The sequence below is a fragment of the Mustela nigripes genome, chromosome 3, assembly GCF_022355385.1.
Source record: "Mustela nigripes isolate SB6536 chromosome 3, MUSNIG.SB6536, whole genome shotgun sequence".
Classification (NCBI taxonomy): Eukaryota; Metazoa; Chordata; class Mammalia; order Carnivora; family Mustelidae; genus Mustela; species Mustela nigripes.
This window is the reverse complement of record NC_081559.1, coordinates 189287444-189315002: the sequence shown is the minus strand read 5'-3', so window position 1 is coordinate 189315002 and position 27559 is coordinate 189287444. Positions and strand designations below refer to the sequence as shown.

The window sequence follows — 27559 nt, the reverse complement described above, 5'->3', positions numbered from 1 at the left end:
GCTGTCCATGCCCCGGGAGGCACAGGGAGGAGAGAGGCCTTAGGGTCAGCACAGCTGCTGGCTGCGTTAATTAGAGACCTGGTTTTTACTCTGGAAGGAGAGAAGCAGCCACTCCCCACTCTACAGTGTCGGGGAGCCTGTCATTCCTATTCACCTCTGCATGTCCGGGGCCCCTCTCAGGCATCCCCTCAGTGTGACCAGGCTCCTCTCAGGTGATATTTTGTGCCAGCTACAGGGTCCGGTTGCAGCGTGGCTGTTCCTTCCTGGCCCAGGGGAAGAGTAAGACATTGAGGGTGTCCAGGTCTGGGCCGGGCTGTGGGCATCCGGCTGCCAGCTTTGGGGCTAACTTGGAGCGGGTGGAGCTGAGCTGGAGTGAGCGCACTGGGAGAGAACCAGACAAGCAGGGAGGGCTCATGCTCACCCCATTGGGACTGCCCTGTGGGGCCCCTCACCTCGCTTGAGGTTCAGATGCCAGGCTCAGGGCATGGCAGACCCCTGGACACCCCCCACTGGGCTTGACCTCACCTGCCACCCCTCTTCATCACTTACCAGTGGAGGGTTTTGGGCAGGGAACTTGACCACTGGGACCTCTGTTCCCGCCTCCAAACGATGGAGGTGATTCCCGGTTCCAGCATCATGATTGTTGTGGGCTCCGGGCTCTGATCCACTGTCCTGCTTAGAATAGGGTCCACCAGAGAGAACCCCTCCTTGCTGTTAAAAGATCACCTCTTGCCCTATGGCCCCTTCAGAGGCAAGGGCCGGTGTTTACCCCCCATTTATAGATGAGGGACTCGAAGCTTAGGCGGCCCAGGTTTCGTCCCTGGGGTCACACTGCCAGGGGCTCAGGGACTTTGGAATTTCCTACAGGGCCTCACCCCTGGCAGAAGCAGCTGGACCAGCTCTCCGACCTCGTCACCTCGGCCTCTGCTGGTTCTTGCTCCGTTTCAGCTTAGTTGGAGGCACCTTCCGAGCTCCTTCCTGGGGAAGTGTAGAAACTGCCGGGCTAGGGGCAGCTGTGTGACCAGAGAGGTTCCATCTCTGAGAACAGGCATGCACTTGGACTCTGGGGCCTGGTTCCCCTCTCAACTCTGGCGCCTTATCTCTGGGTCATCGGAGGAGTCACTTCCCCTCTCTGAGCTCGGCTTCCACATCTGTTAGCAAAAATGGGACAGAAGCATAGGGGTGGGCGTGTTGGTGCTCCGTGCAGGACACTGAACCCACGGCGCTAATAACACACAAAATTCAGGGAGCACTCAGGGAGTGCCATGCACCTCTCTGTGCCACTGACCTACCTTGACTCATGTTTTTCTCGATCCAACCCCGGGAAGTAGGTATCATATTTATCCCCAGGCTATGGATGAAGAAACAGAAACAGAAACTTATAGCAAAAGGATTAGATTCCGGGGATCCGGTGCTTGCAAATTTATTGGAAAGGTAACAAGAGCGGAGTTCTTGTCCCATGGCTCCAGGCCGAGGTCCAGAGGCCAGGAAACTACAGGAAGCCAGCCCGGGGGTGAGGGAGGCAGGTGCTTCTGGGTCCAGGGCTCAGACCACGAAGCAGCCTCCACCGCTGTGGGAGGGAGGACGGCCCTGCCTCCCTTTTTTTTTTTTTTTATACTTTATTTTTTATTTATTTTCGGCATAACAGTATTCGTTGCTTTTTCACCACACCCAGTGCTCCATGCAATCCGTGCCCTCTCCAATACCCACCACCTGGTTCCCCAACCTCCCACCCCCCGCCCCTTCCAACCCCTCAGATTGTTTTTCAGAGTCCATAGTCTCTCATGGTTCACCTCCCCTTCCAGTTTCCCTCAACTCCCTTCTCCTCTCCATCTCCCCTTGTCCTCCATGCTATTTGTTATGCTCCGCAAATAAGTGAAACCATATGATAATTGACTCTCTCTGCTTGACTTATTTCACTCAGCATCATCTCTTCCAGTCCCGTCCATGTTGCTACAGAAGTTGGGTATTCGTCCTTTCTGATGGAGGCATCATACTGCATAGTGTATATGGACCACATCTCCCTTATCCATGCGTCCGTTGAAGGGCATCTTGGTTCTTTCCACAGTCTGGCGACCGTGGCCATTGCTGCTATGAACATTGGGGCACAGATGGCCCTTCTTTTCACGACATCTGTATCTTTGGGGTAAATACCCAGGAGTGCAATGGCAGGGTCACAGGGAAGCTCTATTTTTTATTTCTTGAGGCATCTCCACGCTGTCTTTTGCCTGCCCAGCGATTACTGGCCAAATCACAGCAGTATCCAGAGCCCTACAGGCAGGGGAAGCTGGGAAATGTGGTTTGCAGACTTTCAGGCCCTGCAGTAGGAGAGAGGACCCAGAGGAGGGAGGGAAGAGTCCTCACACCCCCAGACTGTATCCAACCTAAGGGCCCTTGTAAGCTGCAAGAAACGGGACGTCCCAGTGCCCCCCATGCAGACACAGTAGGCACTCTGAGCCCCAAATGAGGGCTTGGGCCTGGGGGAGGGTTGAGAATTGACATGTATAACCAACCCTGTGCCGAAGACTGGCTGGTCGCTTCTGTGCAAATCCTTTCAATCTACCGGGACCCTCAGGGGTGGGCGCTTTTCATCCCACTTCTTGAATTCAGAAACTGATATCGGAGCGACGGAGTGCCTTTCCCACGAGCCCACAGCTGGGAATGGACGGAATCAGGATTTAAACCCTGGTCTGTCTGTGCCATTTTCTCTTCCGTCAGCTGTTGACCATGACCCGATAGCAGGTGCCTTACGCAACTGGACTAGGCAGATGCCACATGTCCAGAGAAGAGGTCGGGGCTGGGTAGCTGTGCAGGAAAGAATGGCTCTTCTTTGACAGAAGGCTTAAGGCCCTTCCAGTCAGTTCTTATCCCATGCCACCCTGGGCCACCATGTGCAGCAGTCAGGGCACCCAAAGCCAGGACAGAGGGGACCCCGTTTTCAAGAACCGGAAGACTCCTGGATGTCGGATCCTGAGCACACGATGAGCAGCGTTGAGCTGGGAAGTCATCCTCGCTGTGTGTCCTGAAGCTGGTGTGTGTGGACGCCGCGTGAAAGCAGATGGAGCCGGGGCGGGGGCGGGGAGGTCGTGGCAGAGGAGCGAGGCTGCAGCTGCCACCCTCTGCCTGTGGATTTGCCACCCTCTTTCCCTCCATCTGCTCGCTCGGCCGCTATGAGGCCATTTGTTTGGCACCTGTGGGGCTTCTCTGGGCCTGCCCTCTTCTCCAGATTTTCTGAGCTCCCACCACACCCAGGACTCCAGGCCGGGCACTGGAAAGACCCTGTTGCCTCCATGTCCAGCGGTGGCAGAGGCCTATAGACCATTCCTCCCTCCAAGAACCAAAAAAGTGGAATGAGCTAGAAACCCAGCTCATGAAGAGGACAGCTACAGCAGCCAGGCGGTGAGAGGCGAAGATCCCAGAGAGGAAGGAGATGGGTGGGGGGAGGGAGCCTGGTACTCCAGCTCCCTTCCTGCGGGAGGGCTGTGCCGGCTCAGAAAAGGCTCCAGAAGCAAGTGGAAAGCAGCAGCAGCAGCTCCGTGTTGGGCCATCTCACAAACTGGGAGTAAAACAAATTAAATTCAATTAAAAATAGAACTCAGGACCGCCGGGTCAGCCTAAACTTAAGCGACCAAGAACCTGGAGCAAAGGGAATGACAGAGAAAAGAAGAAATACTCTGCATCCTTTCTTCCTTCCAAGCATCTGTCAGTAGTTCAGCTGCCTGGGACCAGAGCCTGAGAGACCAAGCTGCAAATAGCAGCTGAGCGACTAAAAGGCTAGACCCGGCTTTGGATAACCTCGCGGGGCAGGGGAGACAGAGGTGAGAGCATGCAGGGAAGACAGGCCTTGGTAGACATCCCAGAGAGCCTTTGAGAAGGGCCGTAGTCTGTAAGTGGGGGTAAACCAGAAACAAGTGGGGGTAAACCGGAAATAACCAGTCGCTGTGAAAACTGAAACATGGCCCCAAGGCACCTGCTCACCACCTGGAACAAAGTCCCATGTCCCTGCTCCACCTGCTGACCAGGAGAAAGCACCTTCCTCTCTGAATAAGGACAGCCTGCTCGGGAATCTCTGGACTTTTGGCACACAGTATGCACCATTGCCAGTCATGCCACGGGACAGAACCAAATGACCAAAGGGAGGTAAAGAGAGAAAGCAGACAACAGAAATAGACCTACATGTTCCCCAGACGTCACAAGGTGCAGACAGAGTCTTTGAAATAACTGGAGTGCATAATTGCAGGAAGAGGGACAAGGTGGGGAATTTTACCTGAAAAGAACAGAGCTTATAAAAATTTTGCTCAGATGGAAATTCTAGAAGTGAGCAATACAGTAACCAAAATTAACAACACCCTAATTCAAACAACAGAAGAGGATGTGAACAGGTAGGGTCCATCTCAAGAAACTGGAAAGATTGCCCAAAGGAATGACAGGGAGACAATGAAGATGAGACCAGGTATTAATGAATTACAGGGTTGGCTGTGGCTACACAGAAAGATCCGGGAAGAGGTAGAAGGCTGGGTCAAAGTGCTGGCTCCGCCACCGTCTCACTGTGTGAGCTGAGACAAGTCACTTGCCTTCTCTGTGCTTCCATTTCCAATGTCAGGGAAGTAAACATGATTATCCATTTTGCCCAGTTGATGTGAAGATCACGTGGAGGACAGTTGAGGCCCCTCCTTATTGGATGTGCTGATGTTACTAGCAGCCCTCCTGCAGGAGACTCTGCAGAGAGCTAGGAGGGCATCCCAGCCTGGGGAGAATTGTGCACCTCAGCAGGTGTGAACATTCAGAAACCCATACTGTTCATTCACCTCATTCCCCAAGCATTTGAAACAGTTCATCTGTCAGTGGCTGGCCATTGCCAGCATCTCCTTGTGACCAGGTAGGCTTATCTTTGTTAGGGACCTTCTTTAGAGAAACCTTGACTTTCTGGACTCTTGAAAGGGTGCTGATGTGTATTTAACATTGTTCCGGCGACCCCCGTAGATGGTCACAGATGCATTCTCGGTGCCCACTCCAGGACAGGTGGACCTTGGAGATAATGCTGGGTTCAGTTCCAGACCACTGCAATAAAGTGGATATTGTAACAAAGTGAGTAAGAAGAATTTTCTGGTTTCCCAGTGCCTACAGAAGTTGTGTTTATATGGTAGGAATCTATTAAATGTGCAATAGCATTATATCTTTAAAAATCAAAGATGGGTACCTTACTTTGAAAATACTTTATTGCTGAAAAGTGTTTACCATCCCCTGAGCTTAAAGCCTGTCATCATCACCAGTCACAGATCATCTTCACAAATACAGTAATGAAAACCTCAGAAATACTGCGAGAATTACCAGATAGCACGTGGAGACGCCAAGTGGGCATATTGGGAAAATGCTGCCGGTAGATGTGCACGACACAGGTAGGGTTGCCTCAAATCTGTCTGTAAAAAGCCCCAATCCGCAGAGCAGGACAAACAGGATATGCTTGTCCTCCAGGATGTGGCTGCGAGACTTCAGCCACTCTGCTGGCGGGACAGGGAGCCGTGTCCTTCCCCGGCTTTGTTTTGCGGGGGCGTGTCTGTCCCCCCTCCCCGTGCACTGGGCATCCTGGACTCAGTTCCGTTTCAGGGAACCAGGGCTGGTGTTGCCTCTGGTGCTACAGGCTGCCTCAGTTACTGGAGCGCAGGGAAGTCGTGAATTCCTCGTTTCTCCCCTGGGGCCGGAAAAGAGGGTGGAAGGGTGTTGTTGCTTTTCCACTGCAGCTTATTTCAAGGCTTTGGAAAACACTAATGGATTCCAGCTCAGAAGCCTCTGACGGCCAGTGGGATCCGAGGGCATGCTCTGGTCTCGGAGATGCGGCCCCCAGCATGTGCTGAGTGGACAGGAGTGGGGTGTCGCGGTTTCCTTGTCTCTGCAGCCCAGGCTTGCCCTCTGTCTCTACTCTCACCCCACCCCAGCACCAGCTCAGACCATGAATACCTCCCTTGAGGAGCCAGGACATTATCAGGAACCCCTCATTCAGAATTGTATTTGGTCCGTGTGGTTCAAGAACAGTCATTTATTTGAGTGACCTTGTCTCTGCCTTTGGCTTCAGGATTCAGAGTCATCGAAAGCGTCTGGGGCCATGCTCGTTACTGAGACACATGCAGGAAGACTGTGTTGCTCTTCTGCTCAGACCCTTCCTCGGGTCCCTGGGTCACACAGAGCAAACTTGGTCTTGCGTAATGACTTCCACAGCCCCATGTTCTCTGCCCCACCCCCCACACACCTATTTTTCTTCTTCCCATTGATCCAAGGGTACCGCCCTCGTTTCTCCCAAAGGCATCCTTCTGAAGATGCCTACTCCTAGGCATCTTCTCCCAACGTAGAATCTTCCATGATTCTACGACAATAAAGGGGATTTATTATCTCATGTCATTAAACTGTTGAGATGTGAGGTGGGCTGCAGGTATGGCTAGATCAGGGAGTCAGCACCACTTATCTTGGCCCTGTTCAGCAGTCACCTCTTCCACATGAACTATTAAAATGGCCATGATGTGTCCCAACCACCTGTCCCAGAGGCTGACCCATCACAGGCCCCTAGAAAATAGGTAGTGAGTGAATCAGATGACTGGACAGAGTTTACCTGGTTGAAAGCCCAGAAAAGTGGACAGAATTGGTATTTCCTCATTTCTCAATTGAAGAAATGGTTCAGAGAGGGCAGGCTTACATCTCTGCTCTGAATCGTTGGCCCTTGCCTTTCCCTTCATTCGGTTCTGGATTCCTTCATGCCCTCTGGATACCAGGTGACAGGGCCCCAGCAATGAATGAGAGTGAGCTCCTATCCTCACGGGTCTCCCAGCCCAGGGAGGAGGCAGATAAGTGAACAGTACTGGTGGGATGGAGCCACCACACTGTGGAGGCCAGGAGAGGACCCTTCTCCTGCCAGGAGAGAGCAGGCCTTTCTCCGGGAGTCAGCACCAGCTGATCCCTGAGGAATGAGAAAGAGCAGGCTGGGTGAGTTGAACTTTCCGCACTGTGGGGTCAGCCTGGGCAGGAGCAGCTGTGACCTGTGGGTCAGTCATATTGCTTCAAGTTTTATATAAGTAGTCTGCTTTACGCAATAAAGGGGATTTATTATCTCATGTCATTAAACTGTTGAGATGTGGGGTGGGCTGCAGGTATGGCTAGATCAGGGAGTGAGCACCACTTATCTTGGCCCTCTTCCACATGAACTATTAAAATGGCCAGTACATATTATATGTTGGCTAATTGAATTTAAATAAAAACAAATTACACAGTAAAAATAATAATAATAATAAAAATAGAAAATGGGCAGCATGATCCTGACTTTTATATGCAAAAATCAAACAGCCAGAGCAAAATAAAGTTTCTTCCCTCCCTACAAGTCAGGAAGTTTAGTGTGATCAGTTGACTTAGGACACGTGCCCATCCCAGGACCCAGAGGGCTGGGAATCTTCTGCCAGACACATTCAGTCAGCGGCCAGCCTGGAAGATAACCAGGTCAATCTCACTCTAGTGATGGAGCTGCTTCCTGCTAGAGGAGCAGGGGTAGCTGGAAGGGATGACTCTGGGCACCCCTGGGTTATAAATATGAGTCAGGTCGTCTTGAACACTGAGGAATGGAGAAGTAGGAGAGTCGAAATGGCCTTGCCAACCGAGCTGAAGAGTTGAGGGAGTTCTAGCGCATGTAAGCCTTGGATGTTTCCAGGAAGGCCTTTTGGATTTAACCGGATTTTTGAGCACCCCCCTCTTTTCTACCAAAAGGTAATCAATAACCCTTCAAATGTCGCTTTCTTGGAAAAAAAAAAAGGCATCCTGCTCGTTGACATTTATACATCGAGGGTGGGGATGAACGGGCCAGACAGAGACTGAGTTGGGGGAGAGGGGACACATTCCAAGCAAAGACCAAAGTCATCACGCTCAAGTGAAGAGATGTGACCAGCACAAGGGCAATGCATTCTGGGGTCTTGTGTAGGGACATCTGAGGAGTCCCTGTTTGCTCTCTTTGGTGGAAGTGGACTCCCCCTTTATGTTTTCCAACTAAAGACCAGTAGAGAGAGAGGATGTTGCTTCCAGAGCAGACGATCCACCCCCCTCGCCCCATTCCTGGTGCCCCGCCCCTCCATGCACATGGAATCAGAGGCCTGTGGAGCTGGATTCAGATGCTGCTTCCTCCTTTCCCCGGGACCTTGGGCAAGTCATTTAATCTCGTTGAATCTCAGTTTATTCTGAGGACAAAACAGGGACCCCCTCTCTGGCTGGCAGTGTACTTTGAGGACTGCTGAAAGAAGGAGACACATGCGTGGCCCATCGTGTCTGGCTTTGAGTGAATCATCCAAGAACCCTCACTCATGTGTGCATTGAAAAAGAAGCAGCTTAGCAATTGCCCAGTACATCCCAGCAGCTCACCCGTAGCATTTTACTTTATCTTTGTAACCCCTGGTAAGTGGAGGTGTTGTTTTCCCATTTTACAGACGAGGAGGCTGAGGGCCGGGCTGACTGACGACCTTTGCAACTTGAACCTGAGCCGGCTAAAGACCACTCTGTAGGGCTGAGGCTAATAGGCAAAGCTTGAATGCCAAGGGGGCAGAAGCCTACAATTCCCACTGAAATTCAGAATCTGAAGGAGAGTGAAGGAGGGACTAGCACATCCTTGGCGGGTACTCAGCAGCCGCTGTGTCCATTCCACTGGGCGTGCATCACTGACCCGTTGCACGGATTTTGATGGACTGCTTTAAATGGACCTGGTTCTGGTTGCGGGAAAGATGGTGGGGTGGCCCCTGTGTCCCTTAGCAAACCTTGAAGAATGGGTGTTAACATCCCATCATACACATGCACAGACCAAGGCTCAAGAGGGTGAAGAAATGGTCCAGAGCCACCTGCCCCGTTGGCTTGACTCCAGAGAAGATCACGGAGTTCATCCTGGAGGAGGTGGGGAGACAGAAAGGCAATATACCAAGGTAATAGAATTTCATTCTGTTTTCTTCCTCCTTTTCTGTGCAGATGACGGACAAGCCTCAGTGCCTCCCTCGGGCGTGCTGCTGCATGGCCACATCTCTGGTCACAGCAGGGGAAAGACCCGGTTCTGATTAAGCATCATCACCCATCACCCTTTCTGGAACACAGTGGCAAAGACAGCATCCATCTGTCCCGCACCGTGACCCTTCCTCCGAGGTCTTCACCCCAAAGAGTCCTTGCACTGTCTCCAAGACGAATTACCCCTCAACCCTGTGGATGTGAAAGGAGGTAATTTTACTAAGTTGGATTAAAGCTTTAAGAGATATTGTCGGCTGTTTCAGGACTGCTGACAAAGCCGCCTACTTTTTTTCCAGAAAGGACAAATTATATGCAAGAAGCCGCAACCCCCCAGAGGGGTCCACTTAGCCTCTGACTGTCACGGGGTGATGTCCCACATCCTGGGGTGGCCATCGCCGGGCAGGAGTGAAGTTAGCCCTCGCAGGCCTGGAGGCCCCCCTGGGAATCCCTGTCTCGCCTTGTGAGCGGGCCTCCATCTCTGGGACTTTCTTCCGAATTCCCCCTCGACCAAGCGTGATTTCCTCCAGCCCCGCCAGCCCCGGGAGGCGCCAGTCCGGACAGCAGAAATGGTGACCCTGAGAAAGAGGACGCTCAAAGTGCTCACCTTCCTCGTCCTCCTCATCTTCCTCACCTCCTTCTTCCTGAACTACTCCCACACCATGGTGACCGCCACCTGGTTTCCCAAGCAGATGGTCGCAGAGCTCTCGGAGAACTTCAAGAAGTTCATGAAGTACACGCACAGGCCTTGCTCCTGCGTCCACTGCGTGGGTCAGGAGAGGGTGTCGGCCTGGTTCGACGAGAGGTTCAACCGGTCCATGCAGCCGCTGCTGACCGCGCAAAACGCGCTCCTGGAGGAGGACACCTACAGCTGGTGGCTGGTGAGAGCCGGGCTGGGGGGTGCGTCTGGGGGCCCAGTGGGGCGCGGCTGTGGGCTGCACGGGGGGTGAGGGCAGGGTGCCTGGCAGGGGTCGGGATGGAGGCATCGTTTGTTCGTGCGACAGCTGTTCATGGAAGACCCACTCTGTGTAAATCAGAGCCGAGCGTCCCTATGCGTTCCCCGTGTCTGCTGGAGCAGATGGCCGGCCACCAACTGGGTGACTTAAAACAACAGACAGACCACGCCAGGCTCTGCCTCCCTCTCCACCTGACCCCTCCTCTGGGTCTCTCTCCACCTATGTCGGCAGGACCACCTGTTCCTCCATTCAGGGCCCCCTAAATCCGGGATGATCCATCTCATGATGTTTTAACTTCACGCGGTAAAGACCCGTTCCCACCAGGTCCCGTTCACGGGGAGTTGGGGCTTGGACATACCTTTGTGGAGACCACTGGTTCCCTGCACTACAGATTCCGAGATGCAGAAAAGAGACCAGGTCCTCATTCTCAGGGAACTGTTTCCTGGCTGAGGGAGATAGATGAAAAACCTCGAAGACTGACTCAGCTGGAAATGCCCTGATGGAGGTCACATGAGGTTTGTGATAGAGCCTGGGGGCCCCGGGCCTCTGTAAATGGGGTCATCGGGGAAGGGCTCTGAGGAAGCAGGACTTGAGCTAAGACCCTGGAGGTAGAAGGCACTGGGCATAGAAGGATCCAGAGAATGTGCTCCGGGTCATGGCAGCAGCCAGCATAGGAGCCCTAGGGAGGCCTCCGCGGGGTTCTATTGGAGGAGCAGGGCCCCGGCAGTGGGCAACCCCCACAGTAGGGTTTCTGGTTTGTATTTTGTGCAACAGGAAGCTGCTGTGAATCTGAGGGGAGTCCCAGGATCCGATTGAGGGGTTTGAAAGATTATTTAGGGGGTTGAACTCCAAAATAGAGTGAAGGGGGTGAGAAAGAATTAACTCCTTGCGGATTTATTGGGCACTTACTATATGCCAAGTGTCAATATAATGAAATTGAAAAAATAGTCTTCCCTTTCTTGGGTCGCCAGGGCGGCTAGAGAGGAGGAGACAGCCAGCCACAGGCTGGGGTCATAGGTGTTGCTTCGGAAGGGGAGAGGGGATCCAGAGGCGCAGAGCAGGGGCTCCAAACCCTACCTTAGGGCTGGAGTGGGAGCTCTCAGAGAAAGCTTCCCAGAAGGGACAGTGGTGGAGCTCCTCCTAAAGGACTCAGAGAGGTTGTCCCAGTGGGGAGCACAGGAAGGGCTCTCTAGGCCGAGGGACCAGCTGTGCATCAGCCTGGCAATGTGAACAAGGTTATGTTAAGAAGTTAGAATTGTGTGTAGGCTGAGAAAATCAGGGGGGGCTTCCTGCAGGAGGCTGGCTTTCCCAGTCAGCAACTCTAAGCAATTCTCGCACTCTGGGGAGCTTCCCGTCTCTTTGAGCAGATGGAAGAGTCTGCAGTGACTCAGAAGAGGGGAGTCGGAATGCGCAGGCTCAGTCTTGGTTCGCTGAACTGTGTTGAGCCCCTCGGTGTGCAGGTCCTGGGGTGGGTCCTGGGGAGGTGGGAGAGAGAATAGGCAGGGTCTTCACTCCCTCGAAGATTCCAGTGTCTGCTCTGGGAGGCAGCGGACCAGGCTTGACGAAGATTTGGGCGGGATTTCCACCTCGCACTGGTGACTCTGGGGTGGCTACATCTCTGTTCCTGGGGCTGTCCCGCCCATCGTGAGATGTCTAGCAGCATCCTCAGTTTCTACCGACGAGATGCTGGCGTCACCCACCCCCCTGCTGTGAGCCCCAGAATGTCTCCAGATATTGCCCGCTGACCCTGGCAGGAGACAAGGGGCTGCAGAATTGCCCCCATAACCTCCGTGGGTGGGGAAGGAAAGTGAAAACCCAGAAAAGAAAGGTGACTTGCTCCAAACAGCACGTGCCATCCAGCCTTCCGTACCTGGAGGTATTGGTGAGAAACTTCTAGAGTGGGTAGCCAGGACAACTTCATCTACTCCCCTCCCAAAGGTCCTTGGGGAGAGCCGCTTCTAACGCTCTTAGGCTGACTTAGGCTGTGATGGATAAAAAAGTATATATATTAAAAAAAAAATCAATTTCCTGCTATAATCTGTGTATCTTTGCAGAAACTGCTCTGTGCCTTCTAGACTTAGGAAGTGGGATGTGCCCTCACCGTTCCTGGCTTTTGCTCCCGACTTTCTTGGTCTCATCAAGAGGGCTCTCGAGGAACCTCTTCATCTGAGTCCTCAGATGCAGGCTCTAACAGCTGCGTCACGAACATTAGTTTGTAACACTTGTATTTATTCTTGCTGGCGGAATGGGCAAGTGATAATGAATTTGCTTCCCCCTGCCCCAGCGCTTATCAAGGCTGAACATTTTTCCAAGTGACTGTTGGAATTTTATCAACTTGTCTCCCACGTCCCAACCCCAGCCCTCCTCGGTAGCCCCTCTCTCCTGGAGCTCAGCGCCGGTGGCCGCTTGGAAGGGGTGTGTGCTGGGGATAGAGAGCCCTTGGGAACAGAAATTGATAGAAAGGAGTAGGGCTTTAAAGCTTCTGGGTGCCTAGATGACACAGAGACCAAACGTCCTGAGTGGAGAATCAGGATACCACATCGGACAAGATCTCCTGTTCTCCAGGTAGAGACACAGAATATTTGAAATCAAAACCACCCTGGGAATTCCAAGATGCATCACAGCTCTGCCTGCAGCCACCCCCCACCCCCACCCCAGGGAACCGGGACAATCTTATGGACAGATCCAGACCCAGGACCCCAACCATAGAGCCCCTGCCTTTCACACATTCGGAGCCTGGCGGGAGCCCACCGGGAGCCCCGCTGTAGGGCACTCAGCTGGCAGAGAGCCAGCGGCAGGTGGCTGGTGCCATGGGGCCCAGGAGGCAAGCTCACACTCTCCCTAGGCTCACTCTGCGCTAGGCCCCTGGGAGCCCTGGGGTAGAGCAGATGACCAGAGTCGTGCTCTCCTACTTAGACCGTGCGAGGGAGCCCCAGCCCAGTGAAGGAGGGGTGCTTTCTGTGGGAAACAGGTGGCTGCAGTGTCAGGGAGACCGGCCAGCCCGCTGAGCCAGGAGGAGTCTGTGGCCACAACTGCGGGGTCTCGAGCTCCCACCCTGCCTCTGAGCTTCAAGGTTGCCATCAATGGGCATCACAGTCCCGGTAGGCAAAGGAGACAGGGCAGGTGTAAGCTCCAGCGGGAGCGGGAGGACAGGAGCAATCACACGGGGCCACCCCTGGGCTGGCCCCAACCTGCCCATGACCCTCTCCTCCCGCCTGTGTCCCAGTCACGAGGACAAGGGTCCCCTCTGCCGCAGCCACATTTCCACACACTGTTGGACCCACCCGCTCCGTCTGCCCCTGCCTTCTGCCCCGCCCACGTCTTCCTGCCCCAAGCACGGTGCTCAGTGCACAAGACAGTAATACCCCCCGCCTGACGCCGGGTGCCGCTCTGTTCGGGGCCCAGGCCTCGCTTCCAGGCACCGCCCTCCCACCCCCCAGCTTCACCACACCCTGTGAGGACCCCTCACCTCGTTTTCCACTGGTCAGGCTTGCCTCACTGGTGAGGGGCACAGTCGGATCACGTTCCAGTGCAGAGACAAGCTCTGGAGTCAGGCCGGGGGATTCAGGCTATCTTGGGGCCTCTGGGCCATCCACTCCACCTCGCTGACCCTCAGTTTGCTCAGCTGTAAAATGGGTACGTCATACCACCTTGCTCATAAGACAGTTCTGGGGAGTGAATGAGGAAATGCCTGTGACGTTCTTTGAGTGGGGCCTGGTATGGAAGGACCACGGGGGGCTCCTGGGTGGCTTCTACTCAGGTCATGATCCCAGGGTCCTGGGTTCGAGCCCCACGTCAGGCTCCCTGCTCAGCCAGGGTCTGCTTCTCCCTTCCTCTTTGCGCTCTCTTTCTCTCTCACTCTCCCTCCCTCTTGAATAAAAACACAAAATCTTAAAAAAAAAAATAAGAAAAAGAAGAAGAAGAGGAAGAAGAAGAACCACAGAACACAGGCTTCCACCTATGACGAGGGCTCACAGGCGGGCACACGAGCCTGCTGTAACTTGCCCACCGCATGCACATGGCATCTAGAGCATGGGGGGGGGGTGCTCTGCTGTGTTGGGTCTGGTGGGTGTCAACCCCGGCGGAGCTCAGCACCCTGAGTGGGTGTCTGTCTGTCTGTGCTTGCTGCTCAGACGCCCAGGGCCGGACAGACAAGCCCACAGCAGCCGGACATTACACAATGCCTGTGGCGAGGGTCCTGCGTGCCGAGCACATGCGTAAGGCAGAGACCAGTATTTTGGGGGACTGTGGGAAGCCTCACAGGTGCCGCAGGGCGAGCTGGACTGGGAAGGAGGAGCAAGGTTCACTGGCGGAGCAGAAAGGCAGGACAGGGGTGGGGGCAGGATACGTCCTTCCAACACACTCGGTTGGGGGGTTGGGACAGGAGGTGCAGAAGGCCAGACATCATGCCTCGAGGCTCCCCTATAGCCCTTCCCCATCTGTGGCCCGAGTGTGAGTGTGCCAGGACGTGTGCCTCCCTGGCCCCTGCCCGCTGAAGTGGACCCTGCCATGGAGATCATGTCCCCCGCCCTACCCCGTCCCTCGATGCAGTCGCCCCATGCAGCTGCAGCCCTGACTCCAGCGTCTGCTTCCCAGCCCTGCCTGAAGTCACAGGGCGGCCTCCAGGAGCCCTGACCGCAGCAGGCAGGCTCCTGCGGGGCGCTGACCCCCAGCGGGCAGGCTCCTGTGGGGCGCTGACCAAGAAGGATACTTGGAAGTTCCTGCAGAGGAGTGAGTGAGACAGAGAGGTTGTCTTTGAACTTCTCAGTATTCCCTCCTGCGGGCGAGTTAGCAGCCTAGTGGTCCCTTTGCTGTCCCTGACGAGAGGGAAATTGGAGTATCCCTTCCCAAGGGAAACGGGCACAGGGACACAGATGAGCACTGAGGGCCCTGCCCCATCTGACCTCGCGGGCAGGTGCACAAGTTAGGATTCTCCTGCAGAAGTTTCCCACCCAAGCTCTGGCTGGTTCCGCTGCGGACGTGTGGGTGCACGTGCCCGATGGCCTCACCCTTCTCCCCTCTGGGCCTCCGTCTCCGCTCCTGACGGCAAAGCACTACAGCAGATTCGAGGTCGCCGACGGGATGTAGCCGGCCTCGAGATTCCAGGTGATGGCGGGGCCGGGCATTCAAGACCCTCACATCCCAGCACGAGGAAGGGAGTCCACGGAGTCTGCAGTGGTTCTCCTGCTGTGCAGTTGCAAGGACTTTAATCCGCCCCCGTGCTTGGGGACGCACTTGTCCAGTCCCGTGCCGCCTTCCTTCCAGCGAAGCGTGGGCAGCGGGCCCGGGCCAGTGACAGTCTGAGCGGGAATCAGATAACATTGTTTGGTGTGATTACTTTTTTTAACTTCTGCCAAGTAATCCTTGCTTTCCACTTGCGGTAGGGATGGGAGATTTCTTTTTAAAATGAACTTTTTTTTTTTTTTTTTTTTCTTGAAGTGAGCCATTAAAAATGAGTAAGACAGCCGTAGCCGGGTTAAGACACCGCAGTGCTGTGCTCCCTAAGTCCCATCTCCCAGGGCCTCAACACTTCAGACCACGGGGATGTGCCTCCAAGACAGTGTGGACGGGGTCCTCCACCTGCACCGGCAGCACCACCCGGGGAGCCTGTTGGAAGTGTGGGATCCTGGGTTCAGCCCAGTCCTACTGAGTCAGGCCATTTGAATTAGCAAGATCCTGGGTGGCTGCCCATCCGGGAGCTTGGAGCTGCCCCAGGAGATCTTACTGCAAGCAGGTGTTTAATCTGGGGATTGTTCTGTTTTATTGTGTTGAAATGTACATAACATAATGTTGACCATTGTGACCATTTGTACGTGTACAGCTAGCTCAGTGGCATTGAGGATGTTTCCACTGTTACACAACCAACCCCGACTCCCAGAGCCAGCGTTTCTTCTGTTGTGCCTGCAAACCCCGCCCCTGTTCAATGCAAACTACCCCCCCCCCAAGCTAACTGCCTTTCCACCTTCCATACTATGCATTTGGCTCCCCTAGGGGACCTCATACAGTGGAATCCTACCATATTTGTCCTCCTGTGTCTGGCGTAGGTCAGTAAGCATGTTTCCAAGTCCCAGCGGTTCCTTTATTATTTTTTTTCTTTTTTGAGATTTTATGTATTTGTGAGAAAGAGGAGTCACAAGCAGAGGGAGGGGCAGAGACAGAGCGAGAAGCACAGACTCCCACTGAGTCAGCTCATGAGCTGAATTCCCTTCTTGTTCATGACTGCGCGACATGCCACACCTATTTCATCCGGTCCCCTGCCAGTGGACACGTGGGTCGCTTTCCAGCTTTTGGCTCTGGTGAATAACGCCGCCGTGAACGTGGGTGTGCGGGGCTCTGTGCGGGACCCTGCTTCCAGTCCTTTCGGGTGTAGACTTGGGAGCGGAAACTGTGGCTTCCATGGTGTTCTATGTGGGTTCTCCACGTGGCCACACCATTTTCCATGCCTACCAGCAATGCCCGAGTGTGCCCCTTTCTCCACATCCTCTCCAACACTTGTTTCACTTTCTCTCATTTACTGTACCTTCCTGGGGGTGTGGCGAGTGGTCCAGACCCTGTTGCCTGCAGCTCTCCCGCGGCTTGTCTGAGGAGATGCTGAAGGTTTTCACTACAGGAACCACACCCCTGGTGTGCCCCTCCTTTGGAGATCTGATTCCTTCCATCTCAGGGCAGGGGCTGCATGCCTGTATCCCCCCATGGGCCCCGCCACGAATCCCCTGGACAATGGCCACAGCGAGTTGTAACCTCTTTTCTCTCCCATCCACTACCCTGGGGCTGGGGCTGGGGCTGGGAGAGGCTGGTGGGCCTCACCCCACAGCCCCTCTCCTGCCCAACACACCCCCGCCCCAGCCCCTGCAGCTCCAGGGACTGAACTTTCTGAAGGTCAAGGTTCCAATGGTCTGAGACAGGAGCAGTATTGTGGGAGGGACTTTTAAGTGGGTTTCTGAAAGCCTGGGTTCAAATCCTGCTTTGGATGTGGGACACATGATTCACCCAGTCTGGGCCCCACGGTGTCCTCCTCGTCTGCTGTTCAGATGGGATGCGGTGTGCCCGAGGTTGGTCACAGGGTCAGAGAAGACACTGCTTAATCAGGAAAGGTCTCCAGGTTTTACCATGAGTGAGGAAGTCAGGAAACGCGGAGCTCGGTCTCAGAAGATGCCAACAATGTGCTAGACAGACGTCGAAAGCCTTGATGCATCCAGCAAAGGGCTGGTTTTTTGGTCTTGCTGGAGCCCAGTGGTCCCCCGGCGGTGGGCAGGAGAATGAAGGGAGCCAAGGCCAGGGAGGTGGCCTTGGAGGGTCACCTGACCCTTCTCCTCTCACCCAGTGTCATTGACTAAGTGGCCAGTGGAGTCACAGGCACGTAGCTGGTGCTCAGAAAGCATTTGCAGAACGAGGGAGTGATCTCTTTCCCGTTCCCTTGAGCGGCTCCTGGGCTTCTGGTGGGTCTCCAGGTGCCCAGGAGAAAGGAAGGTACCAAGGAAGGGTCCATTGAGCGCAAGTGGGGGGCTTGGGGCCCAGCATGGGGGCGGCTGAGTGGCCCCAGTCAGAAGCAGCACAGACGGGCTGACCTTTCTCCTCTGTTCTCGGCCCGCAGAAGCTCCAGCGGGAGAAGCAGCCCAATAACTTGAACGATACCATCAGGGAGCTGTTCCAGGTGGTGCCCGGGAACGTGGACCCCCTGCTGGAGAAGAGGTCTGTGGGCTGCCGGCGCTGTGCCGTGGTGGGCAACTCCGGCAACCTGAAGGAATCGTGGTATGGGCCTCAGATCGACAGCCACGACTTCGTGCTCAGGTGAGTGCCTGGACCCTCGGAGCCACTAGAGACACCTCGGCTCAGGACCAGGAGGTCAGGACTCCCGTGCTAGCATGCCCAGACTTCCCCATGGACCCAGCACCCCCACTGCCTCCCATAGTCCTCAGTTTCCCCGGTAGTGCATCGTAGGAAGGAGGCGGACCTACCATGCCTCTCTGGACCCAGCTGGGAAATCCTACAAGGGAGGAAGCCAGCAGGCCAGGAGGTTGGCTCATAGGGGCCTGGAGAGAGGGCAAGATTTCTATGAAGACTGGTTTAATCTCTAAAATTCAGCCCCATTTTGGAATCTAAGCCATAATAAAACTATACACTTTTAACAAATACGTTTCCTTATCTCCAAATAAAATAGATCCTCCAGGAAGATGTGTATCCTGGGTTTCTTGTAATCTCCACCCCACTGTTCACTCGGCAGTGGGGCTGCCATTCCCAAGCCACCTTCTAGAATCATCCCCTGTTCCTGGGCTCTCCGCATTTATGTGCTCAGAGCATGAGCCTGGCTTCTCGGAGCCTCGGTGAGCCTGGCGTGCACCCTTGGGTTCCGGGTCAGACAGACCCGCGATCAAGGCTGCCACCTGCTAGTTCTGTGTCCTGGGACAAATTCTTGGCATTCCGGTTTCTTCCATCATGGAATAGGAGCACAGGATACCTCCCGGGCGTGGTTGTCATTAAGGTGCAACACGGCGCCTTCCTGGGTCGGAAGGGTGCCTTGTGCACGGTAGGTCCGCGACAGTGGCAATGATCGGGCTCGCTGGAGATCCTGGAAGAGACAGAGATAGCAAAAGCTTTCCAGCTGCCTCTTAATCATCTCTGTTTCACAGCTGAGGGAGCTGGGCCCCCGAAGCAGCGCCCGTGCGATGCGATGCGTGTCCCTCTGTCCCTTCTCCCCCAGGATGAACAAGGCCCCCACGGTGGGCTTTGAGATGGACGTTGGGAGCAAGACCACTCACCATCTGGTATACCCCGAGAGCTTCAGGGAGCTGGCGGAGAATGTCAGCATGGTCCTGGTCCCCTTCAAGACCACCGACCTGGAGTGGGTGGTCAGTGCCACCACCACGGGCACCATCTCTCAGTGAGTCCCAAGGCTCCCAAGGGGGAGGGGAGTGGAAGCCGTTGTCTACACCCCCATGGACCCTCAGTTTCCCCCACCATGCTGTTCCTACACCAGAACACCCCCCACCCCCATCACCAGACTTGCTTCTGGAATGCACCCAGCCTGCAGCAGCTCCTGGTCCCTTCTCTCTCTGAGCTCCAAACACCCATGGGTACCCACGATCCCCCTGGTCACGACTCCGGGACAGGCCTCCAAGGCTTCCTGGAAACTCCTGGGGAGGAGGGGCCCCCCTGGGAAGAACTTGGAAAGAACTCCCCACACATGAGAGTCCTGTTCTGCCCCTTCCTGCCTCTGCCTTGCACCCTGAGGGGGACAGCGCCCCTGCTTTTGAAGCTATCAAAGTAGTCATGGGTGGCGGTGGAGGCAGGCTGGGAGGCAGCATGCCAGCCCGTCCTGGGGCTCATATCCGAGTGGCTTTTTTGTCCCAGGCAGTGCCCTGCACCCTGGGCTCTGGCTGTCTACTCGAGTTCCCACACTGCTCATTCCTTCGCCTCCCTTCCCCCAGGGGGACCCAGAGGCCTGCCCCAGCACGCAGCCCTACCTGGGAGCCAGGCTGGCATCTGGGCCATATTCCTAGTTCCCTACTCTTCCTGGAAAGAAGGGGCTTTGCTGTCCAAATGGCCAGACGCCTCCCAGTCTGAGGCCAGCAAGCCTGACGGACTGGGGTGCGGGAAGCTGGGGGCCGCCCTCTCCGGAAGGCAGTGAGGGAAGTGGGCTTGGGCAGGGGTGAGGGGGCCACGCCTGCGCTCGGCTGCTCACCCCTCCCACCCCAGGATCAGGAGCAGGAATTGCCCCCATAGATAGGACTTAAGGCCAGGGGGCTGGGCATTTGCACCTTCGTCTTGGGGCACATGTAACCTCGCAGATGGAAAGGGGGTCTTTGTAGGGCTCATCATTCAGCGCTGCAGCCCTGAGCTGTGCTTCTTCAGGCTTGCTAGGAGCAAGTCCCCCAGTCTTCAACTTCTTGGCGGGGGGGGGGGGGGGTGGGAGGGGGGGGAAGCAGCAGTTTGAAAATTTTCTCGAGTTAGCCAAGAGCGCCCTCTGGTGTCCACGATGGGCTACTGCTACAGGAGGAGGTGGCGTCCCTATGCCCTGTCCAGGATCCATCCCCCCAGGGGCATGCGGGCAGCCTGGGCCCCTAGCCACACTGACCACCCCCTCTTTCTCCACCTGCAGCACCTACGTTCCTGTCCCCGCAAAGATCAAAGTGAAAAAGAATAAGGTAAGTCAAGGTTCAGGCCCTTGTCCTCTGAGCTGAGGCTCAGTTCCACGGCGGAGAGCCCCATCTCCCTTCCGCCGGCACCTGGCTGCCAAGAGCCCCCGGGGCCCATGGGCTGGTGGATGCCGGAGCCACTAGGCAGCTTCCCTGATCCACAGACAGATCCTGGGACAGTTCTCCATGGGGGACCCCGGCCCAGCAGCCTTGCTAGGATACAGCCCTAGCCTCAGACCCTCGGGCCCAGCCCAGACCTGCTGTGTCAGAAACTCTGCAGGGAGGGGGTGGCCCAGCCACGCGGGCTTCTTCCAGCCTTCCAGCGATGCGGGTGCCCGTGGCCTTACAGTACACACCGGTGCTGTACATACGGTGTGCGCTTCTCAAGGCCAGACCTCACCTCTCGGCCCCCAACTCCATCTTCCCCAGTGGCACCCCTAGGATGGGGCTGGCCAGGACCTGGGCAAAAGGCAGAAGGAGGAAAGAAGTGTGAAGTGTCTACCACACTGTTCTTGGCATACCCTGTGTGCTTTTCACCTGGTGAGATCAGGGTCAGAGAGGCCAAGTGACTTGCTCGGGAACACACAGCTCTTTCGCGGTGTGTCTGGAGTTGGAGCACTCCCCGCGCCTCCAGCCCCTGCCCTTCATGCCCGGCGCACGGCCCTGGGGAGGGGCCACGTGGGAATCCCTGGAGGGCCGAGTGGGAAGAGGGGAGAGCCTCCCAGATGCCCGTGGCTGAAGGCCAGGCTGAGAGGAACAGTTCGGCAGAGCCCTCACGGTCCTCCGCTCCGGTCTCTTCCTAGGGTCTGGCACTGGGCTTCGTGGACACACATGCGCACCATCTACTGCCTGAGGTCTCCTTCCCTGACCTCCTGGCAGCGCTGGGGGTGGGGAGCGTGGTGTTAAGGTCTGGTCTGATACCAGACCCCTCCCGGCTCAGCCAGCCTGACTGTGTCGCTCTGGGCACCTCGCTAGCCTCTCTGAGTTCAGTTTCCTCGCACATGGGGCCCTGTTACGGCGTGGAGACCGTTCAGTCCCATCGCTGGCAGAACGGGTGTCCCCGTGCCTGTGTTTCCTGCTGGGTGACAGGGCTATCTCTGTCCCTACCTCATGCTGTTCCCTGGAACCTTCATGGCCTGACTGGAATGTTACCCGGATGTCTCCTCCTCAGCGAGGCTTCTCTCTTGGGGGGCTGTACTGTCTCGCTGCTTCATTTCTCTCCGTCTCACAGTTGTGGTTGAGCCTCCCGGGCCCCGTGATGAGGTTACTGCCTGTCCTTCCCACTACGTGCCAGGCCCAGAGTTCGGGGGCGTTCATCCTGGGCACGGCTCCGTCCCCCAAGGCCACAACATTGCGGGGTGGGGGGGACACTCGCAGGCGCGCAGGGGTCCTTCGCAGCAGCTCACGAAGGGCTGTGTCCTCCGGCAGATCCTGATCTACCACCCGGCCTTCATCAAGTACGTCTTCGACAGCTGGCTGCAGGGCCACGGGCGGTACCCGTCCACGGGCATCCTCTCCGTCATCTTCTCGCTGCACATCTGCGATGAGGTACGCCCCCCCCGGCCCCGGCCCCGTGCCCGCCCAGCCACCCATGAGGGCTTCTCCTGCCACGTTTCCTAGAGCGTCCATGAGAGCCTCTGCCATCGGGCTGACCTCCATCCCCCTGCTGGGGCCCTGACACAGCTCTTGTTCCAGAAGCTCCGATGCCGATCGCCACGCTGGATGCTGCCGTGACTCTCCAGTGCTGCTCTCAGAGTGGGCTGCACGGGGTAGCAGTGTTCGCTGGATACGTTCTCGGGAGCGAGGGTCCCGGGTCCCTCCACGCGGGCTCCCGAGGCAGAGGCAGAACCAGTGGGTGGAATCTCAGACATGGGGGCAGAATCACGAATCCCGGGGCAGATCCTACCCTGGGTCTCATCTCCCGAGACCCAGTTCAAGTGGCACCAGCTCTCACAGATGCCTGGAGTCCTTGGCCTCCGCCTTCCTGTGTGGGCGGGAGCCCGGAGGTTCGCCCCCCCCCTCCCCTCCCTGGTGCTCAAGGTCAGTCAGAGCTCCGAGGTCTGACCCCGGACTCCTGCGTCCCCCAGGTGGCCCCGATGAAGGTCTGCCTGAGCTCTGATGTACTTTGCGCAGTGCTGGGCATGGAGGAAGTGCTCAGTACATGCTTGTCACATCCTGGAAAGCCCCCACCCCCGCCCACTGGCCAGGGAGGGCCCCTGGACCACGAGGAAATTAGCCTCAGGGAAGAAGACGACCCGCACCTACCACCTGCCTCCATGGGGTCGGTCCTCTCGGCCCCATTTTCCAGATGAGGGAAGTGAGGCTCCGAGCAGGGGTTTGGCAGTTTCAGGCTCTACCAGCGAGTAGGACAGAGCTGGGAGCCTTGCTCTCACCACCCCCCCCCTTCCGCCCCCCTTCCCACTCTCCTCCCCCTGCCCCCACCTTCTGGAGCCCGGGGGTGGCGGTCCCCCAGCCCCAGCTCCCTCAGGGCCTCCCGTCGTGCCTTCTGGCATCACACTAGACTTTCCCAGAGCTTGCTGTTACTTCAGAAAGCCCCTGCAGGTCCAGGAAGGAACTGGAAGGGTGTACGAGTAGAGGGGTTTATGTGACTCTCCGGATGCTGTGTTTGCAGATTTGGGGGTTACCCACGGGCACCCCTTCTTAGAGGTGCCACCTGTCTCACTGCTGTCTGGTTCTGACCCATGCTTTGCCCCCGCAGGTGGACTTGTACGGCTTCGGGGCGGACAGTAAGGGGAACTGGCATCACTACTGGGAGAACAACCCTTCGGCGGGGGCTTTTCGCAAGACCGGGGTGCACGATGGAGACTTCGAGTCCAACGTGACGGCCACCTTGGCGTCCATCAATAAAATCCGGATATTTAAGGGGAGATGATGCTGCCGAGAAGCCCCGGAACCCGCCTCTCCGTGGCCAGCCCCAGCCTCGCGCTGGAACCGTTCTGCCCAGGGGGCTTTGAGGGCCATTCTCGGAGGTGTGTTCCGGGGCCCCTCATGGCCTCTCGCACCCAGCATTTGGCAGCATCTGCAGAGCGAGTCTCAGGACTGGTCCTCGATGGGGAGACCCCGCCCCAGGGCTGTCCTGGAGCTGGCAGAAGGTGGGGAGACGCGGGGGAGGTCCAGTCTCTAAATGCTCAAGTCATTTTGTTTTCTGGTGGAGGTGGGGGCAGACACCAAAGACTTCAAGCTCCCAAGTGAAGGACAGTTTCCCAGGGAGAGAGTTTCCCAGAGACTTTCCTCTGCCCAGGGTCCGGGGCTGAGTCCCAGATTCTGATTCTCTCTGGGATCTTCCCGAGTGAGGAGGACCTCGGGACAGAGCCCCATCGGACCACATGGACCCTGGGGGCGAGACGGCGCCTTTCTTTGCACGCTGCCTGCCCCCTCCCTCACTTGGCACGACCACCCCACCTGTGCTGTCTTCCCCGAGCTCGTTTCTGGTGGCCGGGAGGGGCTCCCCAGCCCGAAGGTCTTCATGGCCAAGTGCTGCAGACTCCGCAGAGGACTTCTTCCCAAGCTGACATCTCCTGGAGTGATCGATCTTGGTTGCGATCATCATGGCTGACAGCAGATCTGACTACTTCCATGTGCCTTTGTGTTTGGGGGAGAAATGTGCGCATTGGCTGAAATGAGGCAAAAGCCTTGACTCGGGAACTGGGGGACCCCTGGTCTCATAACCCCCTGCTCCAGAGCCGGGGATATCTTTTCTAGTTTCCTGGGGTGGTGCCGGATCTGGAACAAAGTTAGGATGACACTCGACACTGTCCAGAGAGACATCCTCCGCAGGAGGTCATTCTTACGTTCACCGATGGTTGGATTCGGTGCCCATGACCTTCCACGCCCAGAACCTCCATCAGCCAGCACTTTCCCCTGGAGCCCACGCTCTGGGCCAAGTCCCTCCTGGCCACCTGCACAGTGTCCTGGGGGAGGCAGGGCCATCCTGGGAACGTGACCCTCAGAGCGGGAGAAGACATACCTCACCCTCTCACCCCAGCGCTGCTCTGGTTCGTCCTCATCAGCCTACCTGATTATTTATTGATTCTTTTATTTTTTTTTAATTCAGCTGAGATTGTGTGCACTTTGGGGCTCTGTGGCTGGTCCTGATGTTTTAATTAAGCTTGCTCTTGCTTCAGCTGGCAGCCGGGGCACAGGGAGCTTAAATCTATTCTCATGGGAATCCTCAGCTTTGGGGTGGGAGGCATCTAGGGCTTGGGGGTTTGCCCCTGGGCAGATCCCGGGGTTCTGGGTTGGTAGGTTCATGGAGGCTCTGCACCTCCTTCCCTTCAGCTCCGCCTTCTTTCCCTGTCCTTGCGGACTGGGTTCAGTCTCAGGCGAAGAGTCTCCAAAACGCAGTGGGATTCCCTTAGGGCCAGGTGGGGAGTGGGGTCGCACCTGCTGGAGGACGGTGATGGTCGGTCGGCTCCCGCTACTGATGTTGAATCAGAGAAAGCACTTTTCTTGTCGAGAGCTTTTCCTACTAGGCCACTGTGACTTTGAGGACGCGTGACAGTGTCCCCGGGGAGAGGGAAGCGGGCCGGTCTCTGGAGCCATGGGGCCTGTCTCCTGAGCTCCTTGCTGTCCTCTGGCAAGCTCTGTTCTCCCGGCTGCCGTCTGTCCTTCTGTAAACAGGGAGGGAGGCATCTGGGGAACTCAGGGGCCACAGAGGGTGTCAGGCAGTTCACAGGTGCCCCCAGAAATAGCATGCCCCATTTATGTGTTTCCCCCAAGCCTGTGCGTAGGAGCATTTTCCTGGGGAGAGGCTCTGTAGTTTTCACTAGATTCTCAAAGATGCAGAATCCAGGCAGTTGTTTACAAAAAGCAAAGTAACAGCGAGCCGACAAACAAAAACCCGTTCCAGCTGGAAAATCCTCCAAAATGTAAGACTCTCCTGACCGATCAAGGCTCCTACGTCATGATGAGGTCATCGTTCTGATCATAAGTCCCCAAAGACTAAAGCAGGTGTCTGCTGGTTGGCTGATTCATCCCTTGAGAAAAGTGTCCCCTAAGACAGGGAGCAGAAAGGACTCCTGAGCCCCTCCCCGAGTCCCGGGAGCTGAGTCCACTCAGAGACGACACGTTCAGAACGTGCCATCTGTCTCTGGGCTTGGCGGAGTCAGAACGGGTCCCCAGAGCGAGGAGGGGTCCGGCTCAGCTGCCTGATCCTGGCCGTCTCTCCCTCCCTCCCGCTGGGCCCTTCAAGCTGTTGAGAGGCCTTCCCGGCTTCCCATTTCACAGAGGAGAAAAGCAAGGCCCAGAGAAGGAATGTGACTTGCAAAAGTGAACCGGTTGGGACGGAAAGCACAAGTCAAACACTTGGAGCAGAAATACAATGTCGTTGCTCTCTGTTTGAGGCATCCCAGGGTGGCCTTTCCCTGCTGGGTTCCGCCCAGCATCTCTGAGAACGGTGACCTGGTGGAGGTTTCTGGTAGCTCAGCCTCTCACCGCTGGGCTCCTCCTGAGGCTGCTGGTGGTGGTGGCCCTGGCCAGCTCCAGGGTCTGCCCCTCCCGCCATCCCTCCCGTGGGGGAGACAGGCTTGCTCTCCACCCCACCCCCGCCCCAGCACACACCTCTTTGTGTTCCTTGGCTTAGCCAGGGGGCAGGGTCTTCACCGAAGAGCGCCCATCATCATGGCTGGGACTGAAGGCGTGGGTGGGCTTAAGACCACTGGTGTCCTCCCCGGGCGTCTGAGAATCCAGCCAGAGTATTTCCCACGGAGCACTTGGTGGGAAGTCCCCAGGGAAGGCTCTCAAGGGCCCACTGCAGTGCTGGGCTCCGGGCCCAAGGCTCTCCATCTGCTCCTCAGGTCCAGAGCTCCCTGGAGACCAGTCCTGGGCCAGAGGCAGAGAGCAGAGGTGTCCCTACCTGTGGTCAGTGTGAGCCTGAAGCCAGAAAGACTGGAGCCAAGAAGAAGGAGAGATCACAGCACCCTCCCCAACCCTGTGGGGCCAGGAGACTGATTTTTCTTGAGCTGCAGTCACCTTTGCAAAATCAGCACCTGGGTCCACATCCCCACTCCCATCCCCCCCCCCCCCCCCACCCCCCCCCCCCCCCCATCTACCTGCCAGGGCAGAGAGCAGGGAGGGTTTGGTTTGTAGCGTCTGCCTTCCAGAGCCATAGGGCAGACAAGAAAGTTCTTAAAGCGATGCTTTTCCGGGCATGCGCTTAGTGGGAGAAGCCAGGTTGAAGAAAATAGGACTGAAAATGGAGAAGCCAGACAAGAAGGTGGGGAGAACGATCCTTGCAAGTTAGAACTTACCAGAAGGACAGGGCCTCTGGCTCCGGGGTGCAGTGGAATCACAGGGAATATTAGAACCGTGATGTTTGCGTCTAACAATTCTCTTCGAGGCAGCCTGAACACAAAAATGGAAAACAGAAAAGAACTCACCGTCCGTCCACTTTCTCCAGGGAAGCACAAGCCAAAGATGGCTGGCCGCGGGCCATCGGGGACGAGCCGCTGCCCTTGCCCCTCTGCAGAGCTCAAGGTCATTGTCATGTCCATCATGGACCTCTGGTTGGAAGCAAACGTGCCCATGGGCCACCAGCTGGTCATCCTCTCCTGTGGTCTGGGCTGACGGGTTTCAAGAGAGAGTCCGCTTTCACCGGCCCTGGTGTTGAACTTGACCCCGCTGCTCCCTTCTCTCAAAGGGCAGGACTGCCCTCTGTGCCCTCCTGTGGGCAGCCCTGAGCCAGACACCAGCTTCCCCCTGGGTTCGTATCAGGAGGGGCCGCCCTGGGGGACAGACACGGCTGCCCACCGGCGCCTGGCCCTCACCAGATTCACCTCAAAGCCAAAGTTTCTTGAGCACTTTCTGTTCTTTGCAATCATGTTTGGTTCCTTGTTGGTGTTTTTAAGAAATTTACTTTCTTTTCCCTCTTGCCTCGTTCCCGTGTCCGTGTGGTAGCCGAACGCCGACCGGGGTGCATTTTGAAGGAAGGTAGCAAGAGTCGGCCTGCCCCAGCCTCTGCTCTGTTTTATTTATTGTGGAATATTTCCAATGATTCAAATCAGAGTGAATTAAAACAAAGCTATTTTATCGTTCGGGGGTGGTCGTCGTCTTTCTGCGAGGGTCGCGCCTTCCTCCTTCCCCTCACAGCTTCCAGTGGGCTTACTCTCAGTCCTAAAAAAAGGCCCCCAATGGCTCACCTGCTAGGGGGCCGCCTCGGTTAGTGTCTGCCCCGACCACAGGCCCAGAGGTTCAGAGCATGAGCCTCTCAGATACCGCAGCGCCCCTTGCGGCTGTGTGACTCCGATGGGTCCCCAAACCTCTCTGGATCTCGGCTGCCCCCTCTGCCAAACGGGACACGATGGTACCGGCCGTCAGAGGGGGTGTGAGATCAAGAAGAAAAGAAGCTCAGGGAGCCTGGGGGCTCGGTCGGTGGGGAATTGTCTGCTTTGGGCTCAGGCCACGGTTCTGGCTTCCTGGGATGGAGTCTCGCAT

General features: G+C 56.4%; 1 protein-coding gene across 3 annotated transcripts in view; it reads left to right on the top strand.

The window, feature by feature from the left end:
- ST3GAL1 (ST3 beta-galactoside alpha-2,3-sialyltransferase 1) overlaps positions 1-27159 on the top strand; it is an 89311-nt gene extending 62152 nt beyond the window's left edge. For all 3 annotated transcript variants that reach the window (XM_059395206.1, XM_059395203.1, XM_059395205.1), the window contains exons 4-10: positions 8986-9228; positions 9315-9896; positions 17566-17762; positions 18673-18852; positions 20071-20116; positions 21536-21655; positions 22827-27159. In XM_059395206.1, coding sequence (XP_059251189.1) covers positions 9585-9896; positions 17566-17762; positions 18673-18852; positions 20071-20116; positions 21536-21655; positions 22827-23000 — 1029 coding nt within the window. In that variant the 5' untranslated portion in view covers positions 8986-9228; positions 9315-9584 and the 3' untranslated portion in view covers positions 23001-27159. The remainder of the gene's footprint in view (positions 1-8985; positions 9229-9314; positions 9897-17565; positions 17763-18672; positions 18853-20070; positions 20117-21535; positions 21656-22826) is intronic.
- Positions 27160-27559: the final 400 nt, after the last annotated feature.